Source organism: Podarcis gaigeae (genome assembly GCF_964106915.1).
Source record: "Podarcis gaigeae genome assembly, chromosome: 10".
Taxonomy (NCBI): domain Eukaryota; kingdom Metazoa; phylum Chordata; class Lepidosauria; order Squamata; family Lacertidae; genus Podarcis; species Podarcis gaigeae.
This window is the reverse complement of record NC_139686.1, coordinates 5,986,850-6,012,987: the sequence shown is the minus strand read 5'-3', so window position 1 is coordinate 6,012,987 and position 26,138 is coordinate 5,986,850. Positions and strand designations below refer to the sequence as shown.

The 26,138-nt window shown below is 47.3% G+C and overlaps 1 protein-coding gene across 1 annotated transcript; it reads left to right on the top strand.

The window, feature by feature from the left end:
- The first annotated feature begins 47 nt into the window (after positions 1-47).
- Positions 48-26,138, top strand: ANKRD16 (ankyrin repeat domain 16). Its single transcript, XM_083700803.1, has 8 exons — positions 48-205; positions 6,592-7,013; positions 8,207-8,427; positions 11,700-11,742; positions 14,939-15,047; positions 15,794-15,955; positions 20,995-21,073; positions 24,445-26,138. The coding sequence occupies exons 2-8, from the start codon at positions 6,700-6,702 to the stop codon at positions 24,618-24,620; spliced, it is 1,104 nt and encodes a 367-aa protein (XP_083556929.1). The 5' UTR covers positions 48-205; positions 6,592-6,699; the 3' UTR covers positions 24,621-26,138.

Below are 26,138 nucleotides of genomic sequence, written 5' to 3'. Positions count from 1 at the left end.
ACACGTTGCCCGGAGTTTGCTAACGTACTTCCTCTTTGCTTCCGGCCTTCCTCCCAATCAAAGAGATAATAGCATCAGCCAACTGGTCGGCGTAGCTTTCACTTCCGGTTCCCGTGGGCAGTCCTCCATGTGCGGGGCAAGAGTGGTGGAAGCGGGTAGGGATCCCTTGCGCATTAAACGGCTTTATTGGAATTAAATGAAGCAGGTATGCCGAGTTTCCCCCATGTATTCAAGCAGGCTTCCAGTACCTTGTCGCTTTTAAATAGTATGTCGTGTTTTCTTTTCCCAATGGTGGATCGCTTCTGGCACTTCTGTATTCTGAATATCTGAATTTATTGATTAACTTGCATGTTTGTGCTTTGGACTTCTTCTCCGCTGCCTCCTCCTCCTTTTCCTTCTATAAATCACACACACACACACACCCCAATACTGTTGGCAGGAGGGCAACACGAACGTAATAGTAATAGTAATTTATTATTTGTACCCCACCCATCTGGCTGGGTTTCCCCAGCCACTCTAGGCGGCTTCCAACAAAGATTAAAAATACATTGAAATGTCACACATTAAAAACTTCCCTGAACAGGGCTGCCTTCAGATGTCTTCTAAATGTCAGGTAGTTTATCTCTTTGACATCTGATGGGAGGGTGTTCCGCAGGGCGGGCGCCACCACCGAGAAGGCCCTATGCCTGGTTCCCTGTAACTTGGCTTCTCGCAGGGAGGGAACTGCCAGAAGGCCCTCGGAGCTGGACCTCAGTGTCTGGGCTGGACGATGGGGGTGGAGAAGCTCCTTCAGGTATACATGACCGAGGCAGTTTAGGGGTTTAAAGGTCAGCACCAGCACTTTGAATTGTACTCGGAAATGTACTGGGAGCCAATGTAGGTCTTTCAAGACCGGTGTTATATGGTCTCGGCGGCTGCCCCAGTCACCAGTCTAGCTGCCGCATTCTGGATTAGTTGTAGTTTCCGAGTCACCTTCGAAGGTAGCCCCACGTAGAGCGCATTGCAGTAGTCCAAGCGGGAGATAAGTAGAGCATGCACCACTCTGGCGAGACAGTCTGCGGGCAGGGAGGGCCTCATCTTGTGTACATCTGGTAAACAGCTGCCCTGGTCACAAAATTAACCTGCGCCTCCATGGACAGCTGTGAGTCCAGAATGACTCCCAGGCTGCGCACCTGGTCCTTCAGGGGCACAGTTCCCCCATTCAGGACCAGGGAATCCTCTACACCCGCCTGCCTCCTGTCCCCCCGAAACAGTACTTCGGTCTTGTCAGGATTCAACCTCAATCGGTTAGCTGCCATCCGTCCTCCAACCGCCTCCAGGCACTCACACAGGACCTTCACCGCCTTCACTGGTTCTGATTTAAAGAGAGAGCTGGGTATCATCCGCATATTGATGGACACCCAGCCCAAACCCCCTGATGATCTCTCCCGGCGGCTGCATGTAGATGTTGAAAAGCATGGGGCAGGTTGCGCCTTGCTCCTCTTCAGGGTTCCCGATTATCATCCAGGATACCCCTTTCTGTTTTCTGCCACCCAACAGTCAATGCACATTTTGTGTCCACTGAGCGTGCCTTGGGCATTTTTGTGGGGTTGGCACTTGGGGCGGGCCCCCAAGTCCTCTTTCAAACTTTAAGGGTTCCCCCAAACCTGCTGATAAGTACTTTATTGTGTTCAGCTGGTGCTGTTTTGGCGACACAAGAATCTGCGACTCAGGATCGTCATGGATTTTTTCCTGTCCCTGGATAAGCCTGTTTCTGCCATCGTGTTATTATAATTTACCATTAGAGGCCTTACAACTCAATAGGCTGATTTCTACGCTACCAACGGTTCAGGACCTGCTTTCGGACAGTAATGATCAAATGACTTTAATAGTGGCTGAATTTTTGAGTGCTGTCCATGTAGAAAGACTGGGCCATTATAAAGAGAATTAGTGGTTGTATTATTTATGCAAATTGGTTTTCTCTGCAGTTAAAGATCTGACTGAGACAAAGCTTGTTATGTTGAGCTTATATTTTGCACAAATTGTATAGGGTGTCTGTTTGATAATGTGGGTTTGCTATGCCTAATAAAGAATATATTTGATAATTTAGCGTTTGTAAACCCCTTTGTGATTCGTTTGACTGAAAGGCGCCATAGAAATAATACTGAATCAAATCAATCTATCAACTGTTGAGAAGAATTCTGGGATGGAGGAGTGTCTTTGAAAACCCAGGTAGTTGTTACAGATGGCAGTACAGAAATATGAAGTGCAACACAGAGGGTAGCCAGATGCAGAAGAGAAGAGAGGGCTTCTGCACCTTTAATAGCTATACAAAAGAGGGTTTTGTTGTTGTTGTTGTTTAGTCGTTTAGTCGTGTCCAACTCTTCGTGACCCCCTGGACCAGAGCACGCCAGGCACTCCTGTCTTCCACTGCCTCACTCAGTTTGGTCCAACTCATGCTGGTAGCTTCGAGAACACTGTCCAACCATCTCGTCCTCCGTCGTCCCCTTCTCCTTGTGCCCCCCATCTTTCCCAACATCAGGGTCTTTTCCAGGGAGTCATCTCTTCTCATGAGGTGGCCAAAGTCTTGGAGCCTCAGCTTCAGCATCTGTCCTTCCAGTGAGCACTCAGGGCTGATTTCCTTCAGAATGGAGAGGTTTGATCTTCTTGCAGTCCATGGGACTCTCAAGAGTCTCCTCCAGCACCAGAATTCAAAAGCATCCATTCTTCGGTGATCAGCCTTCTTTATGGTCCAGCTCTCACTTCCATACATCACTACTGGGAAAACCATAGCTTGAACTATATGGACCTTTGTTGGCAAGGTGATGTCTCTGCTTTTTAAGATGCTGTCTAGGTTTGTCATTGCTTTCCTCCCAAGAAGCAGGCGTCTTTTAATTTCATGACTGCTGTCACCATCTGCAGTGATCATGGAGCCCAAGAAAATAAAATCTCTCACTGCCTCCATTTCTTCCCCTTCTATTTGCCAGGAGGTGATGGGACCAGTGGCCATGATCTTTGTTTTTTTTAATGTTGAGCTTCAGACCATATTTTGCGCTCTCCTCTTTCACCCTCATTAAAAGGTTCTTTAATTCCTCCTCACTTTCTGCCATCAAGGTTGTGTCATCAGCATATTTGAGGTTGTTGATATTTCTTCCGGCAATCTTAATTCCGTCTTGGGATTCATCCAGCCCAGCCTTTCGCATGATGAATTTTGCATATAAGTTAAATAAGCACTATGACCTGTCCATCTTGGGTGGCCCTGCACGGCATAGCTCATAGCTTCTCTGAGTTATTCAAGTTATTCGCCACAACAAAGCAGTGCTCCATGAAGGGGACAAAAGAGTGTAGCAAGCTATTAAAGGTACAGGAGCTCTTTCGTCTCCTTCATCCCGCCTCAGCATATGCTTTGATATTAGGGCCCACAGTCCACTGCCCCTTCTTCGCATACAACCTGCTCAGAAGGTGGCTCTGGCTTGTCAGTATATGGAAACATCACCGCTGCAGACAGCCAGATTGTTGACACCACATGATGCGCTTATCTGTGGGAAAGAAGAATTTCCCCGGACGTTCACAGGCTGGATACCGTATTTTTCGCCCTATAAGACGCACTTTTTCCCCTCCAAAAATGAAGGGGAAATGTGTGTGCGTCCTATGGGGCGAATGCAGGCTTTCGCTGAAGCCTGGAGAGCGAGAGGCATCGGTGCGCACCGACGTCTCTCGCTCTCCAGGCTCCAGGAAGCTATCCGCAAGCCTTGCACGCCCGGAGGGAGTTCCCCCGGGCGCGCAAGGCTTGCGGGCGGCAGCCTGCAGCGCGGAGCACGGGGCGCCCTCCGGAGGACGCCCAGTGCTTTGCGCAGGTGTCCGCTAGCCTTGCGCACCCGGGGGATCTCCCCCCGGGCGCGCAAGGCTTGCGGGCGGCAGCCTGCAGCGCGGAGCACGGGGCGCCCTCCAGAGGACGCCCTGTGCTCCACGCAGGTGTCCGCAAGCCTTGCGCACCCGGGGATCTCCCCCGGGAACCCAAGGCTTGCGGGCGGCAGCGCGGAGCACGGGGCACCCTTCGGAGGCCGCCCCATGCTCCGCGCTGGTGTCGGCAAGCCTTGCGCACCCGGGGGATCCCCCCCCGGGAGCGCAAGGCTTGCGGGCGGCAGCCGGCAGCACGAAGCACGGGGCGCCCTTCGGAGGCCGCCCCGTGCTCCGCGCTGGTGTTGGCCAGCCTTGCGCACCCGGGGGATCTCCCCCCGGGAGCACAAGGCTTGCGGGCGGAAGCCGGCAGCACGGAGCACGGGGCACCCTTTGGAGGCCGCCCCGTGCTCCGCGCTGGTGTCGGCAAGTCTTGCGCACCTGGGGGGTGCGTGGGGCGCCCTGAAACAGAGGGTTCCCCATGCTGCGGACTGTAGCATGCCGCCTGACGTGCGGGGCGCCCTGAAGCAGAGCGCCCCTCGCGCCAGGCAGACATGGGCCAGCCCCACAAGCTCGGGGGACAGCGGGGAGGCACAGCACCGCCATCCCACTGTTCCCGGACCTGGTTCTGGGGGGGGAAATAAAGGAAAAATTTTTTTCCTTTATTTCCCCCCCAAAAAAGTAGGTGCGTCCTATGGGACGGAGCGTCCTATGGGACGAAAAATACGGTAAGTCTTTGTGAACAGTGTAACTTGAGACCTTCTGACTGCGCATGTTCAGGAAGTTTGTCAGACGTCCTGGAAGAACTGAACTGAAAGGACGTGTTTTTCTTTAGTGCTGTAATGTCAGAAATAAACATCATGTAAAATAGATTTCTGACTTATTTTCTTTCCCCTGCAGAAGCAGGAGGGAGGGGTTGTGCATTTTACCCACGCTTGGGAAAATGTCGCCTATCAAAATCTCCCTGGTCTGTCCGAGATATCAGCCAGAGGAGGTTACCGGTAAGCAAGCTCCGAGGACAGTGAGAGGGGGCAGCCTCTATGGAGGGGGCTTGCAAACCAACGTGGCTGGCTCCCTCCTTAGCCTTGGTATTCATAGACTCATAGAATTAGTGAGTTGAAAAGGGACACCAAGGTTCATCTAGTCCAACCCTCTTCAGTATAGGAACTTTTGCCCCGCATTGGGATTCAAACCCACAGCCCTGAGCTTCAGAGTCTACCAACTGAGCTGTCTTGTGGGCCCCTCTTGCAGAACCTGGCAGGGAGGAGGATGGGGGACAAACCTAGAATTAGCGCTGTGGGTTAAACCACAGAGCCTAGGACTTGCCGATCAGAAGGTTGGCAGTTCGAATCCTTGTGACGGGGTGAGCTCCCGTTGCTCGGTCCCTGCTCCTGCCAACCTAGCAGTTCAAAAGCACGTCAAAGTGCAAGCAGATAAATAGGTACCGCTCCGGCGGGAAGGTAAACGGCATTTCCGTGCGCTGCTCTGGTTCGCCAGAAGCAGCTTAGTCATGCCGGCCACATGACCCGGAAGCTGTACACCGGCTCCCTCGGCAAATAAAGCGAGATGAGCGCCGCAACCCCAGAGTCGGCCGCGACTGGACCTAACGGTCAGGGGTCCCTTTACCTTTTATCCATCGAAGCACGTGCTCTGTTGCTGAGCTGCAACGCCCTTCCAAAATCCTAGAATCTAAATGGTACTCCTTGTCACCTTAGAGGAATCTAGGCTGCGGTTCGAAGGGGTAATTGGTTAAATACTTGTTTCCCTTTTTCAACAACTGAGGTAACAGGTACAATACGATACAATAATCTTTATTGTCATTGTCCCATACAGAACAACGAATTGAAAAAAATCTACATTAGACATTCAAAACCCAACAAGCCTGCTCTCCCTGCTATCCCAACCTGGTTAGCCCCCTAAAAACTCTGATACCTCATTTTTAAATACAATATTCTCCCATAGAGACTCCTTACACTGCGTTTAAAACCAAAATCGCATTTGGCTAGAAACTGTTTCTCAGGCGGCTAGTCCTAGTCTTTATAACCCTGGACCTTCTTCCAGAAGGCAGAGGCTGAAAGAGATCACTATCTTGTGCTATCTCTGCGGCTTTCTTATGGCACCTGGAAGCGTAGATTTGATCCAAGGTGGGAAGAGGGCACCCAATTATTCTCTCCGCAGTCTTTACAACCTTGGACAGCATTGTTTTTTCCCCTGACTGTGCAGCTCCCAAACCACACACACAGACCGTAAGTAGATAAATAGGTACCGCTCCACCCCCATCGTTCAGCCCGGACACTGAGATCCAGCGCTGAGGGCCTTCTGGTGGTTCCCTCATTGCGAAAAGCCAAGTTACAGGGAACCAGACAGAGGGCCTTCTCAGTGGTGGCACCCGCCCTGTGGAACGCCCTCCCACCAGATGTCAAAGAGAACAACAACTACCAGACTTTAAGAAGACATCTGAAGGCAGCCCTCTTCAGGGAAGCTTTTAATATGTAATGCTGTACTGTTTTTAACACTTGATTGGGAGCCGCCCAGAGTGGCTGGGGAAAGTCAGCCAGATGAGCGGGGTATAAATAATATATTATTATTATTATTAGTATTATTATTATTAGTATTATTATTAGTATTATTACCATTATTATTAATACACTCTCAACAGGTAGAGCCTCTCTTATGATTTCCCCCCCCCCCCTTTTTGTTTCCTGTTTTTAGGCGACGGGGCCAAAACACCATGGAGACCCAGAGGGAGTAAGCTTTGCCGTGTCTCTCCTGACTCCGAATTCTTACTTCAAGCTGTAATTTTTGCATCCGCCTTCAGCAATGGCTGAAGGCAACCTTCCTAGGTTGGTGAAGGAAGGAAATCTCATCCTTCTGAAAGAAGAGGTCGCAAACGTTTCGGATGCGAAGAAGAGGCATTATGGGAGGTCCGGGGACACGCTTCTCCACTACGCGGCCCGCCACGGTCAGCTGAGGATCCTCACTTACTTAGTCGAGACCTTGGAAATGGACATTGAAGTGTTTAATAGCGATTACAAGCGGCCCCTCCACGAGGCAGCCTCCATGGGTCACAGGGACTGCGTCTTGTACCTGCTGGAGAGAGGAGCTACTGTCGATTGCTTGAAGAAAGCAGACTGGTATGTTGCCGTCAGATTTTTTGCGGAGGGTGGGGTCTTTGGTTGTAACTTGGGTCATATTTAGCATTTGCAACAAAATCGTAGAAGAAGAAGAGTTTGGATTTGATATCCCGCTTTATCACTACCCGAAGGAGTCTCAAAGCGGCTAACATTCTCCTTTCCCTTCCTCCCCCACAACAAACACTCTGTGGGGTGAGTGGGGCTGAGAGACTTCAAAGAAGTGTGACTAGCCCAAGGTCACCCAGCAGCTGCATGTGGAGGAGCGGAGACACGAACCCGGTTCACCAGATTACGAGTCCACCACTCTTAACCACTACACCACACTGGCTCTCAGAGTTGCAAGGAACACTGAAGGAACTTAGGAAGCAGCCTTATAACAAATCAGACATCATTCCACAGGGTGGGCGCCACCACCGAGAAGGCCCTCTGCTTGGCTCCCTGTAACCTCACTTCTCTCAGTGAGGGAACCACCAGAAAGCCTTTGGAGCTGGACCTCAGTGTCCGGGCTGAGCGATGGGGGTGGAGACGCTCCTTTGGGTATACTAGGCCGAGGCCATTTAGGGCTTTAAAGGTCAACACCAACACTTTGAATTGGGCTCAGAAACGTACTGGGAGCCAATGTAGGTCTTTCAGGTCTGGTGGTGTCTTGTTTCGGTGGCCGCTCCCAGTCACCAGTCTAGCTGCCAAAGTCTGGATTAATTGTCATTTCTGAGTCACCTTCAAAGGTAGCCCCACATAGAGCGCATTGCAGTAGTCCAAGCGGGAGATAACCAGAGCATGCACCACTCTGGCGAGACAGTCTGCTGGCAGGTGTGGTCTCAGCCGGCGTACCAGATGGAGCTGATAAACAGCTGCCCTGGACACAGAATTGACCTGTACCTCCATGGATAGCTGTGAGTCCAAACTGACTCCCAGGCTGCACACCTGGTCCTCCAGGGGCACAGTTACCATATTCAGGACCAGGGAGTCCTCCACACCCACCCGCCTCCTGTCCCCCCAAAACAGTACTTCTGTCTTATCAGGATTCAACCTCAATCTGTTAGCTGCCATCCATCCTCCAACCGCCTCCAGGATTTGAAATCTTCTGACTGGCCTCAAGGCTGGCTCTAGCATAGTGGATGCTGTCTCCTATGAAATGTTTCTGTCTCTGATATTAAATTGTGTCTCCCTCCGTCCCTGTCCTGGACTTTTAGGACTCCCCTTATGATGGCTTGTACCAGAAGGAATCTAGAAGTCATTCAGGATCTCATTGACCACGGAGCAAACCCATTACTGAAGAACAAAGATGGCTGGAGCTGTTTCCATATTGCCAGCCGAGAGGGGGATCCTGAGGTCATCCGTTACCTCCTGGATGTCTCTCCAACCATTTGGGACACGGAAAGCAAAATCCAGAGGACTCCCCTACACACAGCAGGTGAGTTAAGGTGTGTGACTGCAGGTATACAGATAATGCATCACCTCGGCCCTAAGTGGAGGGTGTCTATTTCCATGGGACTGTAGTAGTAGTTGTAATAATAATAATAATAATAATAATAATAATAATAATAATAATAATTGTACCCTGTCCATCTGGCTGGGTCTCCCCAGCCACTCTGGGCAGCCTCCAACATAGATTAAAAATACATTAAAATGTCACACATTAAAAACTTCCCCGAACAGGGCTGTCTTCAGATGTTTTCTAAATGTCAGGTAGCTTTTATCTCTTTGACATCTGGTGGGAGGGCTTTCCACAGGGCGGGCGCCACTACAGTGGTGCCCCGCAAGACGAACGCCTCACAAGACGGAAAACCCGGTAGACGAAAGGGTTTTCCGTTTTGGAGGCGCTTCGCTAAACGAATTTCTCTATGGGGTTGCTTCGCAAGACGAAAAAATCTTGCGAATTCCCGCAGGTTTTTTTCGCTCCCCCCCCCCCTTTTCCTAAGCTGCTAAGCCGCTTAACAGCTGATCACTAAAAGCCGCTAGACCGCTAATAGCGCTAATCCGCTAAGCTGTCAATGGGCTTGCTTCGTAAGATGAAAAAACCGCTAGACGAAGAGAATCGCGGAACAGATTCTTTTCGTCTTGCGAGGCACCACTGTACTGAGAAGGCCCTCTGCCTGGTTCCCTGTAACTTGGCTTCTCGCAGTGAGGGAACTGCCAGAAGGCCCTCGGAGCTGGACCTCAGTGTCCCGGCAGAACGATGGGGGTGGAGACGCTCCTTCAGGTATACTGGGCAGTAGTCCCACCCTTTGAAGTCAAAAGATAGCAAAATCCCTTGGTCTTTCCTAGTTGCATTTTCAGAAGGTTGTGATCGGGAACTGCTGACCTCTGAGTCTGTTGTGCTCCAACTGGATGACTCCTCTTCCAAAGAGGTTCTGGCAGAGGATGCTCTGGAGTCCACAGAAAGTCCAAAATTTGCAAGATACAGTCGTACCTCAGAAGTTGAACAGAATCTGTTCCAGAAGTCCATTCGACTTCCAAAACGTTTGGGAACCAAGGCGCGGCTTCCCATAGAACGTAATGCAAAATGGATTAATCTGTTCCAGACTTTTAAAAACAACCCCTAAAGCAGCAATTGAACATGGATTTTACTATCTAACGAGACCGTTGATCCACAAAATGAAAGCAATAAACAATGTACTGCAGTCACACAATCAATCCATCGTAGCTGAACTGGGTTCCACGCAGTCACAAAAACCAAACAAAAAAGCCACAAAAACAAAAGCACAAAATAAATAGCAAAAACAGACAGACCTCAGCATAACACTCAAAATGGAAGCGTAACACTTAAAACGGAGCACGTTCGGCTTCCGAAAAATGTCCGCAAACTGGAACACTTACTTCCGGGTCTGCAGTGTTTGGGTTCCAAAATGTTTGAGTACCAAGGCGTTTAAGAACAAAGGTACCACTGTACAGTCCTACCGTGGAAGTCGAATGGAATCCATTCCGGAAGTCCGTTCGGCTTCCAAAACGTTCGGGAACCAAGGCACGGCTTCTGATTGGCTGCAGGAAGCTGCTGCAGCCAATTGGAAGCTGCGACAGACGTTTAGTTTCCAAAGAACACTCACTTCTGGGTTTGCGATGTTCTGGAGCCAAAACGTTTGACTGGCAAGGCGTTCGATTTCCGAGGTACAACTGTATTGTGGACTCTGCTCATTTCGACATCTGGCGCTCGCTTTTCCTTTTAGTGTGTGGCAAAATCAGAGGCTGGAGGTGAGTTCAGAGGTTATCTCCAGATAGAATTCTATCATATATGGTGGACTTGAGATAAAGTAAAGACATTCTGGGAGTCGATCTATAATGAACTAAAGAAAATTTTCAGTTATACTTTCCCTAAAAAGCCAGAAGCCTTTTTGCTAGGCTTGTTGGGAAGTGAGATTATGAAGATAGATCAAAGACTATTTCTGTACACCACAGCTGCCGCAAGGACTTTGTTGACCCAAAAATGGAAATGACAATAAATACCCACTATTGTGGAATGGCTAGGCGAAGATGATGGATTTTGCTGAGTTGGCCAAACTGACTTGCAGGATCCAAGACCAGGACGATCAGAAATTCCAGAAAAACTGGAGTATATACTTAAATGATAGTTTAAAGACACTAGCAGGATTGAAGTAATTCCTACAATGTCGATAGGATGTTAAGATGTAAAGAGTTAGAATACGCAACTGGATTTGATAAGGGATACCAGCTGAAGAGAAGGCGGGAAGTTGCAAGCTCGACAGAGCAAAAAGGTTTACAGTGGTACCTCTGGTTACGTACTTAATTCATTCCGGAGGTCCGTTCTTAACCTGAAACTGTTCTTAACCTGAAGCACCACTTTAGCTAATGGGGCCTCCTGCCGCTGCCGGAGCACGATTTCTGTTCTCATCCTGAAGCAAAGTTCTTTACCCGAGGTACTATTTCTGGGTTAGCGGAGTCTGTAACCTGAAGCGTACGTAACCCAAGGTACCACTGTATATGTTGTTTAATGTATTGTTTAAAGAAATGTATAAAGAAAACAATAAACATTTATTGGGGGGAGGAAAAAGAGGTTATCTCCTGATAACTGACTTTGTACAGAGGTCCTTGACAAATATAGTGGTTCTTGAACAGCTCAGTTGACAAGAAATCTGCTCCCGAACGCCAAAAACCCGGAAGTAAGTGTTTCGGTATTCAAACGTTTTTTGGAAGCCAAACGTCAATTCGGCTTCTGTTTGAGCGCAGGAAACTCCTGCAGCCAATCGGAAGCCGCGCCTTGGTTTTTGAACGGTTTCGGGAGTCGAAGGGATTATTTTTGAGAACCAAGCCTCCCCTGTAGATACTAATATCAACCAGTGCTGTTTTTCTATAAAAAGAGGTGCCACGAACACCTCCCTTGTTCTGTTATGATGGCAAAGGCGCATAGCTGTCAACGTTTTCCTTTTTTTAAGGGAAATTCCCTTATTCTGAATAGGATTCCTCACAAGAAAAGTGAAAAGTTGACAGCTATGCAAAGGCGCCCACCTGAGACGTACCGGAACTGAATTCTGGCAAGTTCCGGCTGGAAAAAAAAGCCCAGATATCAACTATGGGGATTTTAATTTGTGACCAAAAATAGTAAGGGAATATTTACTGGCCAAGGATGATGGAAATCATAGTCTAAAAACATCTGGAAGTCACCAGGTTGGGGAAGTCCAGTATCTGTCCTCAAACCCAACTTTGATAAATCTCCTCTTTGCCACACAGCAATGCATGGACGTCTGGGGGTAGTGAAAATGCTCCTTGAGAGGTAAGCAGACTTCCTGTCTTTCGGGCTTCCCATAAGAGGAATATTTGTTTATTTATTACATTGCTATAACGGCCATTTTCTTCCAAGGAGCTCAAGGTGGTGTAGACGGTTCTCCGCATTTCTTCCTCTCAGCAAGCCTGCTAAGAGATGGCAACTGTTCTTTTTATTTCCTCTGACATGATATCCAAGAGAAACGGTCAAACCAATATTTATGTATGCAACTACGACGGCAAGGTTATTGATTGCCAAAAACAGGGAAAGCAGCAGCTTCCCAACTAAAACGGACTGGCTATCTAATATGATGGAATACTTCCATATTGCCGAACTAACAGGGAGGATAAGAGGAGATCTGGTACAAAAAGTGAATAAGGAGTGGGCTGTCTTTAAGGAACACATCCAAATTTATGTGGAAAAAGTAGAATTTCTGCCAGATACTGAGTGAATCCAGAAAATGATTAGAGTGAAAGGAGAGTAAAGTTAAGATAAAAGAAGAGATTAACGAAATAATGAAATGTGTTTAAGCTAGTTGGAAAAATAAAGTAGCGTAACAAAAACGGCTGGAAGTCAAGTCACTTGGTGGGTGTCCGTGTGGGGTAGGTGTGTAGGTATGTTGATACGTATAGTATAAAGGACCCCTGACCGTTAGGTCCAGTTGTGGACAACTCTGGGGTTGCGGCGCTCATCTCGCTTTACTGGCCGAGGGATCCGGCGTACAGCTTCCGAGTCATGTGGGTAGCATGACTAAGCTACTTCTGGCGACGGAAAACACCGTTTACTTTCCCGCCGGAGTGGTACCTATTTATCTACTTGCACTTTGACGTGCTTTCGAACTGCTAGGTGGGCAAGAGCTGGGACCGAGCAATGGGAGCTCACCCCGTCGTGGGGATTCGAACCGCCGGCCTTCTGATCGGCAAGTCCTAGGCTCTGTGGTTTAACCCACAGCGCCACCCGCATCCCACATGTATGGGTATTATATAGAGTAATGTAGGTTTGTTTTATGTTATGAAAATTAGGTAGTGTGTTGTATACATGTATTGTGTAAATGTGTATGTATGTGTTTTATATGTTAATAAAATAATAATAATAATAATAATAATAATAATAATAATAATAATAATAATAATAGGCTAAGAGATGGCAATTGGCACAAGGTCAGCCAATGAACTTCACGGCCAAGTGGGGATTTGAACTCGGCATCTGGTTGGCCACTTTGAGAACACGATCCTGGACTAAGATGGGGCCTCTTTGGCCTGATCCAGCCGGCTCTTCTCGGGTCCTTGTGACAAACAAACAAACAAACAAACAAACGAGAAGGGAGCATGGGGATGCCACCCAATTTTTAGCAGGAAGGATTCCGGTGGCTGCTTAAAAGTTAGGAAAAAAATACAAGGACAACTGAATCTTGCATGCTGGGGCTGGCCAAGGAGGTATGTGGTTCTCAGGTCCAAAAAATGTGAGCCCCCACTACCCCCCAATTTTTTTTTAGAGCCAGCACTTCTCAGTTTTAAACTAAATTTTGAGCTAGGTTTTGCCTTTGATTATTTTTTAACTGCTTGGCTATGATTTTTAAAAATTGTTTTACACTGAATTTCCATATGGTTGTGCAGCAAATTAAAGAATAAATCACACCCACCACAAAAAGCCCCTCCAATTCTCTTGGGTACCCCTTTACTTTGCTCTAGCCCCAAAGTTCCCAAAAAATTTTCAGGCCACTGTCCCCTTAGTTCCACAAACTCATTCCCAGTGCTTACCCTATTAAAAACACAACAACCTATAAAACCCTATTTAAAAATACAGATAATAACACGATACAATTCAAAACAGTGACACTTAATTGCATGTTTACTCAAAACCCAATGGAAACGATTTAGTTGAATTAATTCAACAAACTTGACCAACCTGGTCCAGGGATTGAAATTGAAACTGAAATACTTTGTCACTTGTACAACTTATATGCAGTGAGATTACACGAGCAACCCCCACTCAGCTCTCTTGGTCTTAATTCCCCTTGTTTACTGACGCACACCCACCAAACCCGAAAGTCAGTTGTTATCTTTTCATTCAGCAGCCTAACAGCCCACGGATAGAAGCTGTTCTTTACCCTGTTGGCGCGACTAATCATGCCTCTATTATCTTCTGCCTGAGGGCAGGAGATCAAGAAAGTGCCGGCCAGGGTGTGAATTATCCCTGAGAACTTTCCTCACTCTCCTGAAGCAAGTTCTTCCACTGTTTCATCCAGCGGATTCACGGACAGCCCATAATATCTTGTGCTGTATTCACCACCCTCTGTGGGCACTTCCTATCAGTTGATGTCAAACCAGCGTACCACACCGTGATGCAGTATGAAAGGATACTTTCTATTGTGGACTGGTAGAAGGAGATAATCAAATGTTGATTGACATCGTTCTTTAGCAATACTCTGAGGAGATGGAGTCTCTGTTGGGCTTTCTTAACCACCTGGGTTGTATTTATTTTCCAAGTAAGGTCTTCACTGAGATAAACTCCTAGGAATTTAAAGGAAGAGACTCTCTCCACACAGCCCTCCCCGATGTACAGTGGGGCTAGTTCTCTTCTCTTCCTCCGAAACTCCAACACCATCTCATAGAATCATAGAGTTGGAAGAGACCACAAGGGCCATCGAGTCCAACTCCCTGCCAAGCTGTTAAGTTGTGGGTGAACATATCAGACGACACAGCGATTCTTCAAACAGCTCTTGTTTATTCACAAGCCAGGACAGAACTGAACTGAAGGGTTCAGTCAGCCTGCTTATATAGAGCTCCAGTACAACGTAACTGTAACAATTTTCTAAAACTATCCAATCACTGAACGTCCCTTTCGATCCCTTATTTGCATAACTATCTACAGTATCCCCCTGCTGGCCCAGGGTGAGAACTTCAGTACATAACAATCTCCTTTGTCTTGCTGATATTAAGGTGCAAGTTGTTGTCTAGGCACCATGCAGATATTTTTTGGACCTCCCCTCTATATGCTGATTTGTCTCCACCTGTTATTAAACCCATTATGGTGGTGTCATCTGCAAATTAATTGCAGTAGACGGGTCCAGCTTTTCACAGATAGTCATTTGCACACTCCTTTGTGTGTGACGCCACCCACAGGTAATCCCACGGCCCCCACCAGGGGACAATGCCTTCGGAAATCACTGCTCTAACTTGTCCTTTTTGTGCTTAATCCTAAGGTGCCACTACCAACCTGACAGCAGGGACAAATGTGGCGTCACGCCTTTTATGGATGCGATACAACACGGCCACCTTGGCATCGCGCAGCTGCTTCTAGAGAAACATAAGGTATGTGCAAACGATGTTGTGTCTGTTTAAAGTGGGAGAGCAATGCTTTAAACCCTGGGTAGGCAAACTAAGGCCTGGGGGCTGGATCCGGCCCAATCGCCTTCTCAATCCGGCCCATGGACGGTCCGGGAATCAGCGTGTTTTTACATGAGTAGAATGTGTCCTTTTATTTAAAATGCATCTCTGGGTTATTTGTGGGGCATAGGAATTCGTTCATTATTATTTTTTCCAAAATATACTCCGGCCCCCCACAAGGGCTGAGGGACAGTGGACCGGCCCCCTGCTGAAAAAAATTGCTGGTGTCTGCTTTAAACATCTGGTGCGGAGATGACCTGTGATTCTGGCAGGTTGTGACTCCAGATGGTTAGGGTGGATCAGAGGTCAGCAAACTTTTTCAGCAGGGGGTCAGGTCAGTACACTGTCCCTCGGACCTTGTGGGGGGCCGGACTATATTTTTGGGGAGCAGGAAATGAACGAATTTCTATGCCCCACAGATAACCCAGAGATGCATTTTAAATAAAAGCACACATTCTACTCAGGTAAAAACACCAGACAGGACCCACAAATAACCCAGAGATGCATTTTAAACAAAAGGACACATTATAGTCATGAAAAAACATGCTGATTCCCAGACCTTCCGTGGGCCGGATTGGGAAGGCGATTGGGCTGGATCCGGCCCCCGGGCCTTAGTTTGCCTACCCATGGGCTGGATTCTCACACAGGACTTTGTCTTTTCACACCCTTAGGCTTGCTACACCGCCCGGGACGCGCTCGGCGCTCAGCCTTTGCACCAAGCCGCGGTCACAGCGCAGGATCCTGCCCTCCGGTTCCTTGTTTCAGAGCTCAGCGTTGATGTCAACGCCAGAGCCACTTCGCTGCAGCTGACGGCCTTGCATTACGCTGCCAAGGTCCTTTGCTTTTCTCCTTGGGTGTTTTCACTGGGGGGGGGGCAGCTACTGTGCCTTCGAAGGCTGCTTTCCCAAAAGAGGTTTCTCCTCCCCCCCCCTATTTTATTTTAATCATTTTTTTCATAACATTTTATTGATTTTCCAAAAATGACAAAACGAAAAGAAAAAACACAGAGAAAAAAATCATAACCAAATTAAACCATAATTTTTTGTGGGTGCATTTCCCTCCAGGTTCCATTATAATGTACTTGTTCCTGCACGTCTATGAAACCTTATATACTTAACAATCCAATTTTAAAACCTTCTTCACCTTATTCCAAGTGACTTTTAAAAGTTGTACTAATGTAAGAATCTATACACAAAGCTTTAAACAAATGCATTGAATGGTTGCCTGTTTTTGGTAATAATTTGCCCTGCATAGTTCAGTAATTTATTTTGCCAATCTTCTTCTTTGTTTTATTTTATTCTTCGGTAGATGTACAGAAAGAGAATCACATACCAATAAATAAATTTTTAGAAAGGGGCAAAATTAGATACGGATGCACAAAGCGTTTTTAAAAAACAAATCAAGACTTCTTGTGCTCTGCTCTGCTTCCCCTTTCTATTTTTCTTAAGTTTTATTTTGACAAAGTAATAACTATAAATAAATAAGAATAAAAACATGCACCCCACCACTGAGACCATTCCATTGTAACTATCCAACCTCCCAAAAATTCAACACCTCTTGCAATGGTTTGACCCCGTTTAACAGTACAAATTCTAAAAGAGACAATGCACAGATTTTTGTGAACTAAGAAATCTTTTTAAGAAATATTTTTTTAAAAAACCAGTACAAATTCTACACCTTCCATATCTCCTCAAAATCATTTTTCCTGCATATTCCCCGTCTTACCTTAATGGCATATGTTAATTTATCATTAATACAGTGGTACCGCGGGTTACATATGCTTCAGGTTACATACACTTCAGGTTACAGACTCCGCTAACCCAGAAATAGTACCTCGGGTTAAGAACCTTGCTTCAGGATGAGAACAGAAATCGCATGGTGGCAGCTGGAGGCCCCATTAGCTAAAGTGGTACTTCAGGTTAAGAACAGTTTCAGGTTAAGAACGGACCTCCGGAATGAATTAAGTACTTAACCCGAGGTACCACTGTAATAATAATAATTTATTATTTGTACCCCGCCCATCTGGCTGGGTTTCCCCAGCCTCTCTGGGCGGCTTCCAACAAGGATTAAAAATACATCAAAATGTCACACATTAAAAGCTTCCCTAAACAGGGCTGCCTTCAGACGTCTTCTAAATGTCAGGTAGTTGTTGTTCTCTTTGACATCTGCTGGAAGGGCGTTCCACAGGGCGGGTGCCACTACCGAAAAGGCCCTCTGCCTGGTTTCCTGTAACCTCACTTCTTGCAGTGAGGGAACTGCCAGAAGGCCCTCGGAGCTGGACCTCAGTGAATGATGGAGGTGGAGATGCTCCTTCAGGTATACTGGGCCGAGGCCGTTTAGGGCTTTCAAGGTCAGCACCAACACTTTGAATTGTGCTCAGAAACGTGCTGGAAGCCAATGTAGGTCTTTCAAGACCAGTGTTATGTGGTCTCAGCGGCCGTCCCCAGTCACCATAGCTATATCCCACACCTCTTTATACCATTCTTCCATTTTATATCCCACTTTTCCTTGTTTCTCCTTTTAAACACTGTCCCGCATCTGTGCAATGCTGTTGCACGGAACTGGCGTAGAATTCGTAGAGTTGCCAAGCATCATCTATCCAACCCTCTCTGCAATGCAGGACTCTTTCGCCCCACGTGATTTCGAACCCGCAACCCTAAGATTCAACAGTCTCGTGCTTTACTGATGGAGCCCTCCAGATGTTAATGGGTGGGGATGATGGGAGTTGTAGTTAGCAACATCTGGAGAGCCAATGGGTTGCAGGGTGCTAAGGGTTTGGTTTTTTTGTCCTTGTTTTTAATCATGTACTTTGTGTTTTTAATAGGGACGTGGGTGGCGCTGTGGGTTAAACCACAGAGCCTAGGACTTGCCGATCAGAAGGTCGGCGGTTCGAATCCCCACAACGGGGTGAGCGCCCGTTGCTCGGTCCCTGCTCCTGCCAACCTAGCAATTCGAAAGCACCTCAAAGTGCAAGTAGATAAATAGGTACCGCTCCGGCGGGAAGGTAAACAGCGTTTCCGTGCACTGCTCTGGTTCGCCAGAAGTGGCTTAGTCATGCTGGCCACATGACCCGGAAGCTGTACGCCAGCTCCCTCGGCCAATAAAGCGAGATGAGCACCGCAACCCCAGAGACAGCCACAACTGGACCTAATGGTCAGGGGTCCCTTTACCTTTTCATTGTGTTTTTAATAATGCATTTTTAGGCTGTGAACCGCCCTGAGAACTGCAAATGAAGGGTGGCCTACAAACCTACCGTATTTTTTGCTCTATAAGACCCACTTTTTCCCTCCTGAAAAGTAAGGGGAAATGTGTGTGCGTCTTATGGAGCGAATGCAGGCTGCGCAGCTATCCCAGAAGCCAGAACAGCAAGAGGGATCGCTGCTTTCGCTGCGCAGCGACCCCTCTTGTTGTTCTGGCTTCTGAGATTCAGAATATTTTTTCTTGTTTTCCTCCTCCAAAAACTAGGTGCATCTCTGGTGCGTCTTGTAGAGCGAAAAATACGGTAATACATAAGAATAATAATAAGTTCCTCCACACCAGCTTTATTCCATGCTGCCCTTTTCTCCCTGCACAAAGACACACTATTGTTTCATTCCTTTAAAACTAGGAAATTCATTCTGATCCCCCGCATCTTGTACATCACTGGATCCATTTTTGGCTGCCCAGCGCTCAGCCGCTGAGCCTGCCATTAGAAAGAGCGATGCTGGCCTGCTAAGCAGAAGCGAATTAGATTTACAGCTAGGAATCCAGCCTTTTATCTTCACGAGACTTAATTCTCTCAGCAGCTCTTCAGCTGCCAGCGCATGGCCTGCGGAAGATTAATCGGGCTATTAAAACTGAATTACCGACATGTGCAATTCATCGTACGAACATGTGGGCTTGCCTTATCCCTGAGCCAGAGCCTTGGTCCCATCTAGTCTGATATTATTATTATTGTTGTTGTTGTTGTTGTTGTTGTTATTACAATGGTACCTCAGGTTACATACGCTTTAGGCTACAGACGCTTTAGGTTACAGACGCTTCAGGTTACAGACTCCGCTAACCCAGAAATAGTGCTTCAGGTTAAGAACTTTGCTTCAGGATGAGAACAGCAGTCGTGCTCCGGTGGCGCGGTGGCAGCAGGAGGCCCCATTAGCTAAAGTGGTGCTTCAGGTTAAGAACAGTTTCAGGTTAAGTACGGACCTCCGGGACAAATTAAGTACTTAACCCGAGATACCACTGTATTATTATTCTCTGTTTAGGGAAGCTTTTAATGTTTAATAGGGTATTGTATTTTAATGTTCTGTTGGAGGCTGCCCAGAGTGACTGGGGAAACCCAGCCAGATGGGTGGGGTATAAATAATAATAATAATAATAATAATAGAAGTTATTATTATTATTTAAATTGGTATATCGCCCTTCATCCATATATCTCAGGGCGGTTCACAACATAAAAATACAATTTTCTCTACTCTGACTGGCAGTGACTTTCTAGGGTCTGTGGCAAAGAAGGGGGGAGAGAGAGAGAGGAGGTCCCAGTCCTTTTGTACATTTATTGAGGGCGTTTGGAGGGGCTTTTCATCCAAAAAGGCTCCCAGAATAGCTTATATCCCATCAATTAATACAAGACAGGCCCTTTCCTGCAGTCTTATGGCCCATAATAACTTTCTGATGTTTAAAAAATTGTTTTTATTGTATGGTTTTAGGTGTGACTGTTGTAAACCACTGTGTGTGTGTGTGTGTGTGTGTGTATTATATATATAGATAGATAGATAGATATATAAAATACACACACCCCCATACATATATATATATATATATAGTAAAGGGACCCCTGACCATTAGGTCCAGTTGTGGCCGACTCTGGGGTTGCGGCGCTCATCTCACTTTATTGCCCGAGGGAGCCGGCGTGCAGCTTCCGGGTCATGTGGCCAGCATGACTAAGCCGCTTCTGGCGAATCAGAGCAGCGCACAGAAACACCATTTACCTTCCCGCCAGAGCGGTACCTACTTATCTACTTGCACTTTGACGTGCTTTCGAACTGCTAGGTTGGCAGGAGCAGGGACTGAGCAACAGGAGCTCACCCGGTCGTGATCGGCAAGCCCTAGGCTCTGTGGTTTAGATCACAGCGCCACCTGCGTCCCATATATATACATATACACACACACACACACACACACATATATCTGTGTGTGTGTGTTTGTGTGAGTGTATATGTATGTATATTTATGTATGTGATATATGTGTGTGTGTGTATCTATTTATCTATCTATATATCAGCATATTTTTTATATATATAAAATATTTTTATAAATGTAAAGGACCGCCACGCCCTGTCCTGTATTTTGCCAGAACAAAGGTAGCAACTCTAGGTGCCAGGGGGTGAATCTACCAACAGGAGGGGGAAATGCTGTAAGTAAACCAGAAATTAGATCATTTGAACAAAATAATAATAAAAAACCCCTATAAAAAAACACATATAAAAATTTCCTGTTCTCTGGCGCCATCTGGTGCTGCATGTTTATTGTGCATTCAAATAATTGTTTTCTTTACTAATATAGCTGTGTCTAGGGCTGAAACTTGGACCTTTGTACAAGCAGTGTGTCTAGCCCACTGCTAATCTGCACTGTGTCGGACTGTCCACTTTGAATCCAGAAGGGGAATGGGAATGAAATGGGAGGGAGGGGGACTTGTGATGATCTGGATGTTGTGGGACTCCAACTCCCATCAGCCCCAGTCTGTATGGCCAATGGTCAAGGATGATGGAAGCTGGAGTCCAATAATATCAGGATAGCCACAGGTTCCCAGATCCCTGGCCTAGATAGAAAAAGGTTCTGGTTTTGTTTGTTTTTTGCTGAGCGTGAAAGTTGTGTCTCTTCGCTAACAACGCAGGAAGGACATGCAGGCACAATTGAGACGCTTCTGTCGCTTGGCGCTGATCTGAATGCGAAGGATGGGAAAAATCGTACCGGTAAGACCCTTTCACGCTTCTTATTGGGATTGTTGTTGTTGTTGTTTAGTCGTGTCTGACTCTTCGTGACCCCCTGGACCAGAGCACGCCAGGCACTCCTGTCTTCCACTGCCTCACTCAGTTTGGTCAAACTCAGGCTGGTAGCTTCGAGAACAATGTCCAACCATCTCATCCTCCGCGTCCCCTTCTCCTTGCGCCCTCCATCTTTCTCAACATCAGGGTCTTTTCCAGGGAGTCTTCTCTTCTCATGAGGTGGCCAAAGTCTTGGAGCCTCAGCTTCAGGATCTGTCCTTCCAGTGAGCACTCAGGGCTGATTTCCTTCAGAATGGAGAGGTTTGATCTTCTTGCATCCATGGGACTCTCCAAAGTCTCCTCCAGCACCAGAATTCAAAAGCACGCATTCTTCGGCGATCAGCCTTCTTTATGGTCCAGCTTCCATACATCACTACTGGGAATACCATGGCTTTAACTGTACGGACCTTTGTTGGCAAGGTGATGTCTCTGCTTTTTAAGATGCTGTCTAAGTTTGTCATTGCTTTTCTCCTAAGAAGCAGCGTCTTTTAATTTCGTGACTGCTGTCACCATCTGCAGTGATCATGGAGCCCAAGAAAGTAAAATCTCTCACTGCCTCCATTTCTTCCCCTTCTATTTGCCAGGAGGTGATGGGACCAGTTACGTCTGGCATTTGCACAAACAGGCTTCCAGTGGGGTGGATGGGGTAATACCTCTCGTGGGGGACATGACAGGCTCCTTCTGGGGTCGCTTGTCCACCTTTGGTCCCCATCCTGCACTTAGCTCTCACCTGTGCCACCTGGAAACTGTCAACATGCAATGAGGAGATGCAATGAGGTGACGGGAACATTCTTACATATGTGGTGGCCCTGTAAAAGGGCAAAACAGTATTGGGAAATGATGCATAATGAATTGAAAAAAATGTTTAAAAGTACTTTTCCAAAAAAAACAAAACAACCCAGACTCTTTTTTTGTTGGGGATAATTCAGACGGAAATTCCCAGGTGTCAAAAAAGGTTATTTATGCCACTACTGCGGCCTGTGTTTCGTTAGCCCCAAAATGGAAAACAAGTGAGGTCTCAACTAAAGAAGAATGGCAGCTGAAGCTGACGGAATATGCGCAGCTTGCAGACTTAACGTATAGAATAAGATAACAAGAAGAACATATGTTTAAAGAAGATTGGAAAATGTTTATTGAATATATGGTGGGGGGGAATTGTGTACACTTGAAAACGTTGGCAGCATTAAGATAAATTCAACAGTGTAAATAAGTTTTGATGGATGCAATAATGGAAGACTGATTGGTTTAGTTTCTGCAGAATATGCAGGGATTTATGATATGCAAAATGAACCATGGGAGAGAGAAGAAGGGAAGTCATTGATATTTTCAGGATGTTTAAATGAGTATTCTAAATTGCAAAACAGAAAATTGTGTGTGTGTGTGTGTGTGTGTGTGTGTGAATGAAGCTGTCAGCATGCGACAGCGGCCACAATCCTGGGAAATGGCTTCCACTGGCCGGCTACACCAGATGAAGGTAGCCGCTGGGTCTCAAACCCTCTGTGAGTTAGGGGCTTCCCCTGCCTTTAAAGACTCTTTAAAGGCTCTGGTGGATGGGGCGGGCAAGACCAATAGTGGGTCCAGTGGTCAAGAAGGAGGGCAACCAAAATGGTCAAAGGCCTGGAAACGATGCCTTATGAGGAACGGCTAAGGGAGCTGGGCATGTTTAGCCTGGAGAAGAGGAGGTTAAGGGGTGATATGATAGCCATGTTCAAATATATAAAAGGATGTCACATAGAGGAGGGAGAAAGGTTGTTTTCTGCTGCTCCAGAGAAGCGGACACAGAGCAATGGATCCAAACTACAAGAAAGAAGATTCCACCTAAACATTAGGAAGAACTTCCTGACAGTAAGAGCTGTTGGACAGTGGAATTTGCTGCCAAGGAGTGTGGTGGAGTCTCCTTCTTTGGAGGTCTTTAAGCAGAGGCTTGACAACCATATGTCAGGAGTGCTCTGATGGTGTTTCCTGCTTGGCAGGGGGTTGGACTCAATGGCCCTTGGGGTCTCTTCCAACTCTATGATTCTATGATTCTAAGGCGATTTCTGCCTTACAGTGGTACCTCAGGTTAAGTACTTAATTGGTTCCGGAAGTCTATACTTAACCTGAAGCGTTCTTAACCTGAAGCGCACTTTCCCATTGAAAGTAATGGAAAGTGGATTGATCCGTTCCAGACGATGAAAAAACACCCCCTAAAACAGGAATTCAACACAAATTTTACTGTTTCACGAGACCATTGATCCATAAAATGAAGGCAATAATCAATGTACTGTACTATAAAATAAATAAGACAGTATTTTAGATGAAAAAAATTAAAATTTATTTCCAAACTCACTGTTTGGAGAGGGCTCAGGGTCCTCTTCCACAGTCACAATCGGCTTGGCTCCTGGCATTTGTGGAGGCCTCCGAGAGCTCCTGCGGCTGGAGCCCAGTCGCAAAGCCTCTGCAGGCCCTGTGAATGTCGGGGCTTGGCTCTCAGCATTTGCGGAGCCCTGTAGGCACCGCGGATGCTGGAGCTTGGTTCCCTGCATTTGCAGAGGCCTTAGAGAGCTGTGGGTTAAAGCCTCAGCGCCTAGGGCTTGCCGATCGAAAGGTCGGCGGTTCGAATCCCCGCGGCAGGGTGCGCTCCCGCTGCTCGGTCCCAGCGCCTGCCAACCTAGCAGTTCGAAAGCACCTCCGGGTGCAAGTAGATAAATAGGGACCGCTTACTGGCGGGAAGGTAAACGGTGTTTCCGTGTGCGGCTCTGGCTCGCCAGATGCAGCTTTGTCACGCTGGCCCCGTGACCCGGAAGTGTCTCCGGACAGCGCTGGCCCCTGGCCTCTTGAGTGAGATGGGCGCACAACCCCAGAGTCTGTCAAGACTGGCCCGTACGGGCAGGGGTACCTTTACCTTTACCTTTACCTTTTAGAGAGCTCCGTAGGCCCCGCCGATGTCCAGGTTTGCCTCCAGGCAGCGGCGAAGCCTCCGAGAGCTTGGACAACTTGCTTCCGGGTTACAATTGTTCGTAACCCGAGGTACCACTGTATTTTATTTATTTATTGCATTTTATATCCCGCCCTGCCTCCTTTTCTTCCAATGAGCTCAATGCGGTGTCCGTGGTTCTCATGGCTGAGAACCCTGGTCTCTTCAATGCTTTAACCACAATACCTAACTGGCTTCCCATTGAACACTCATGCAGCTTAATCAACTGAAACTTAATCAACTGTAAAAGCAGGCAGCTAAGCGAGAAAGAAGCTGTGCCATGAGCGGCTGGCCACCAAACCCTTCCCTTTTGATCTTAAGTCTGCTTCTTCTCTTCCCACAGCCCTGCACCTGGCATGCTCAGGCCAGCATGCTGCCTGCGTGCAAATTCTCCTGCAGGCGGGGTTGCGGGACTCCCCTGACAGTACCGGAACGCACGCATGGCAGCTTGCGAAGAAGCCAGCCCTCCTCCAAATTTTTGACGAAATCCCAGTGCCGCCCTGCCCTGTCCATCAGTAACGGAAGTCGCCTTCACCGGGACTGCAAGCAGGGCCATCTCTGCAGTGGCCCCTTAGCTTTGGAATCAAGATAAGTGAAGCTCACATGAGTAGATGCTGGAGGATTCCGACGCAGAGACGGAAAGTGCCAGCGGTCGCTTGCTTGTCCAGAAAGAAAACCAGCCCTGCTGCTGTTTGCTGTTTTTAATCCACAAACTATATGTCATGGACGACTTATCCTGCATTTTGCATTGTGTTTCCTCTGCATTGGAATGTCTGCCACACTAGACAGTGAGCAAAATTATGCTTTCTTTTTTTTTGTCGGAAGCTGAACCGCAGTGGAAGAGAAGCAACGCCACATACGATGGACGTAGGTTGGAACAGAAATCAGTCCCTCCTTCCATCCCTCGCTCCCATTCTTGGTTGCTTTGGGCTGCAGGTTGAGACATTTTCATTCCTTTGTGTAGGTGTATCGGAATCTGTCTGATAATAATAAATAACAATAAAATTTTATTTATACCCCGCCCTTCCTGGTTCAAAAACCGGGCTCAGGGCGGCTGACAACAAATTTAAAACACTTAATTATAAAAGCAGCATAAAATACGGTATAAAAACATGAAATTAAATTAAAAATCAATTAGATAATCCCCAGGGCTAGCTGGCTGAATTGGTCCTACTTGGACCAGCGAGGAGGCCAGGGGAGAATTAGCTGTGGGATCTCAGAGCAGGTGATCTTCATAAAAAGGGGAGGGAAAGGGAATAGAAGGGAAATAAAAGATCTGGCTGAATTCAAATTAAAGGCCAGGCAGAATAGCTCTGTCTTACAGGCCCAGCAAAAGGAGGTTAAATCCTGAAGGGCCCTAGTCTCATGGGACAGAGCATTCCACCAGGTCGGAGCCATCACTGAGAAGGCCCTGGCCCTGATGGAGGATAGTCTGACTTCCTTAGGGCCCGGGACCTCTAAACTATGGTTATTCATGGACCTTAAGGTCCTCTGCAGGGCATACCAGGAGAGGCGTCCCGTAAATACGAGGGCCCTAAGCCACAAAGGGCTTTAAAGGTCAAGACCAGCACCTTGAACCTGACCCTATACTCCACTGGGAGCCAGTGCAACTGGTAACGCACTGGGTGAATATGCTCCCATGGCAGAGACCCCGTGAGGAGCCTCGCTGCAGCATTCTGCACCTGCTGGAGTTTGTGGGACAGTTTCAAGGGCAGCCCCGTGCAGAGCGAATTACAGTAGTCAAGCCTGGAGGTAACCGTCGCATGGATCACTGTGGCCAGGGCGGGAAAGGTATCTATCGGCCCATCTTTCTCAGTATCATCCACAGCCTTTTAAAAAGCTGTTTGACAACGGAATAGGATTCGACGAAAGGTGGTGGACTCACCTTCGCTGGAGGTTTTCAAACCCAGGTTAGATAGCCATATGTTAAAAGGTTATTTAGCTGCGATTCCTGCATTGCTGGGAGTGGACTAGTTGTCTTCCAATTCTACAGTTCTGTTGTTTCAAGTAAATAAGACCATTCATGCCCGGGCGTCG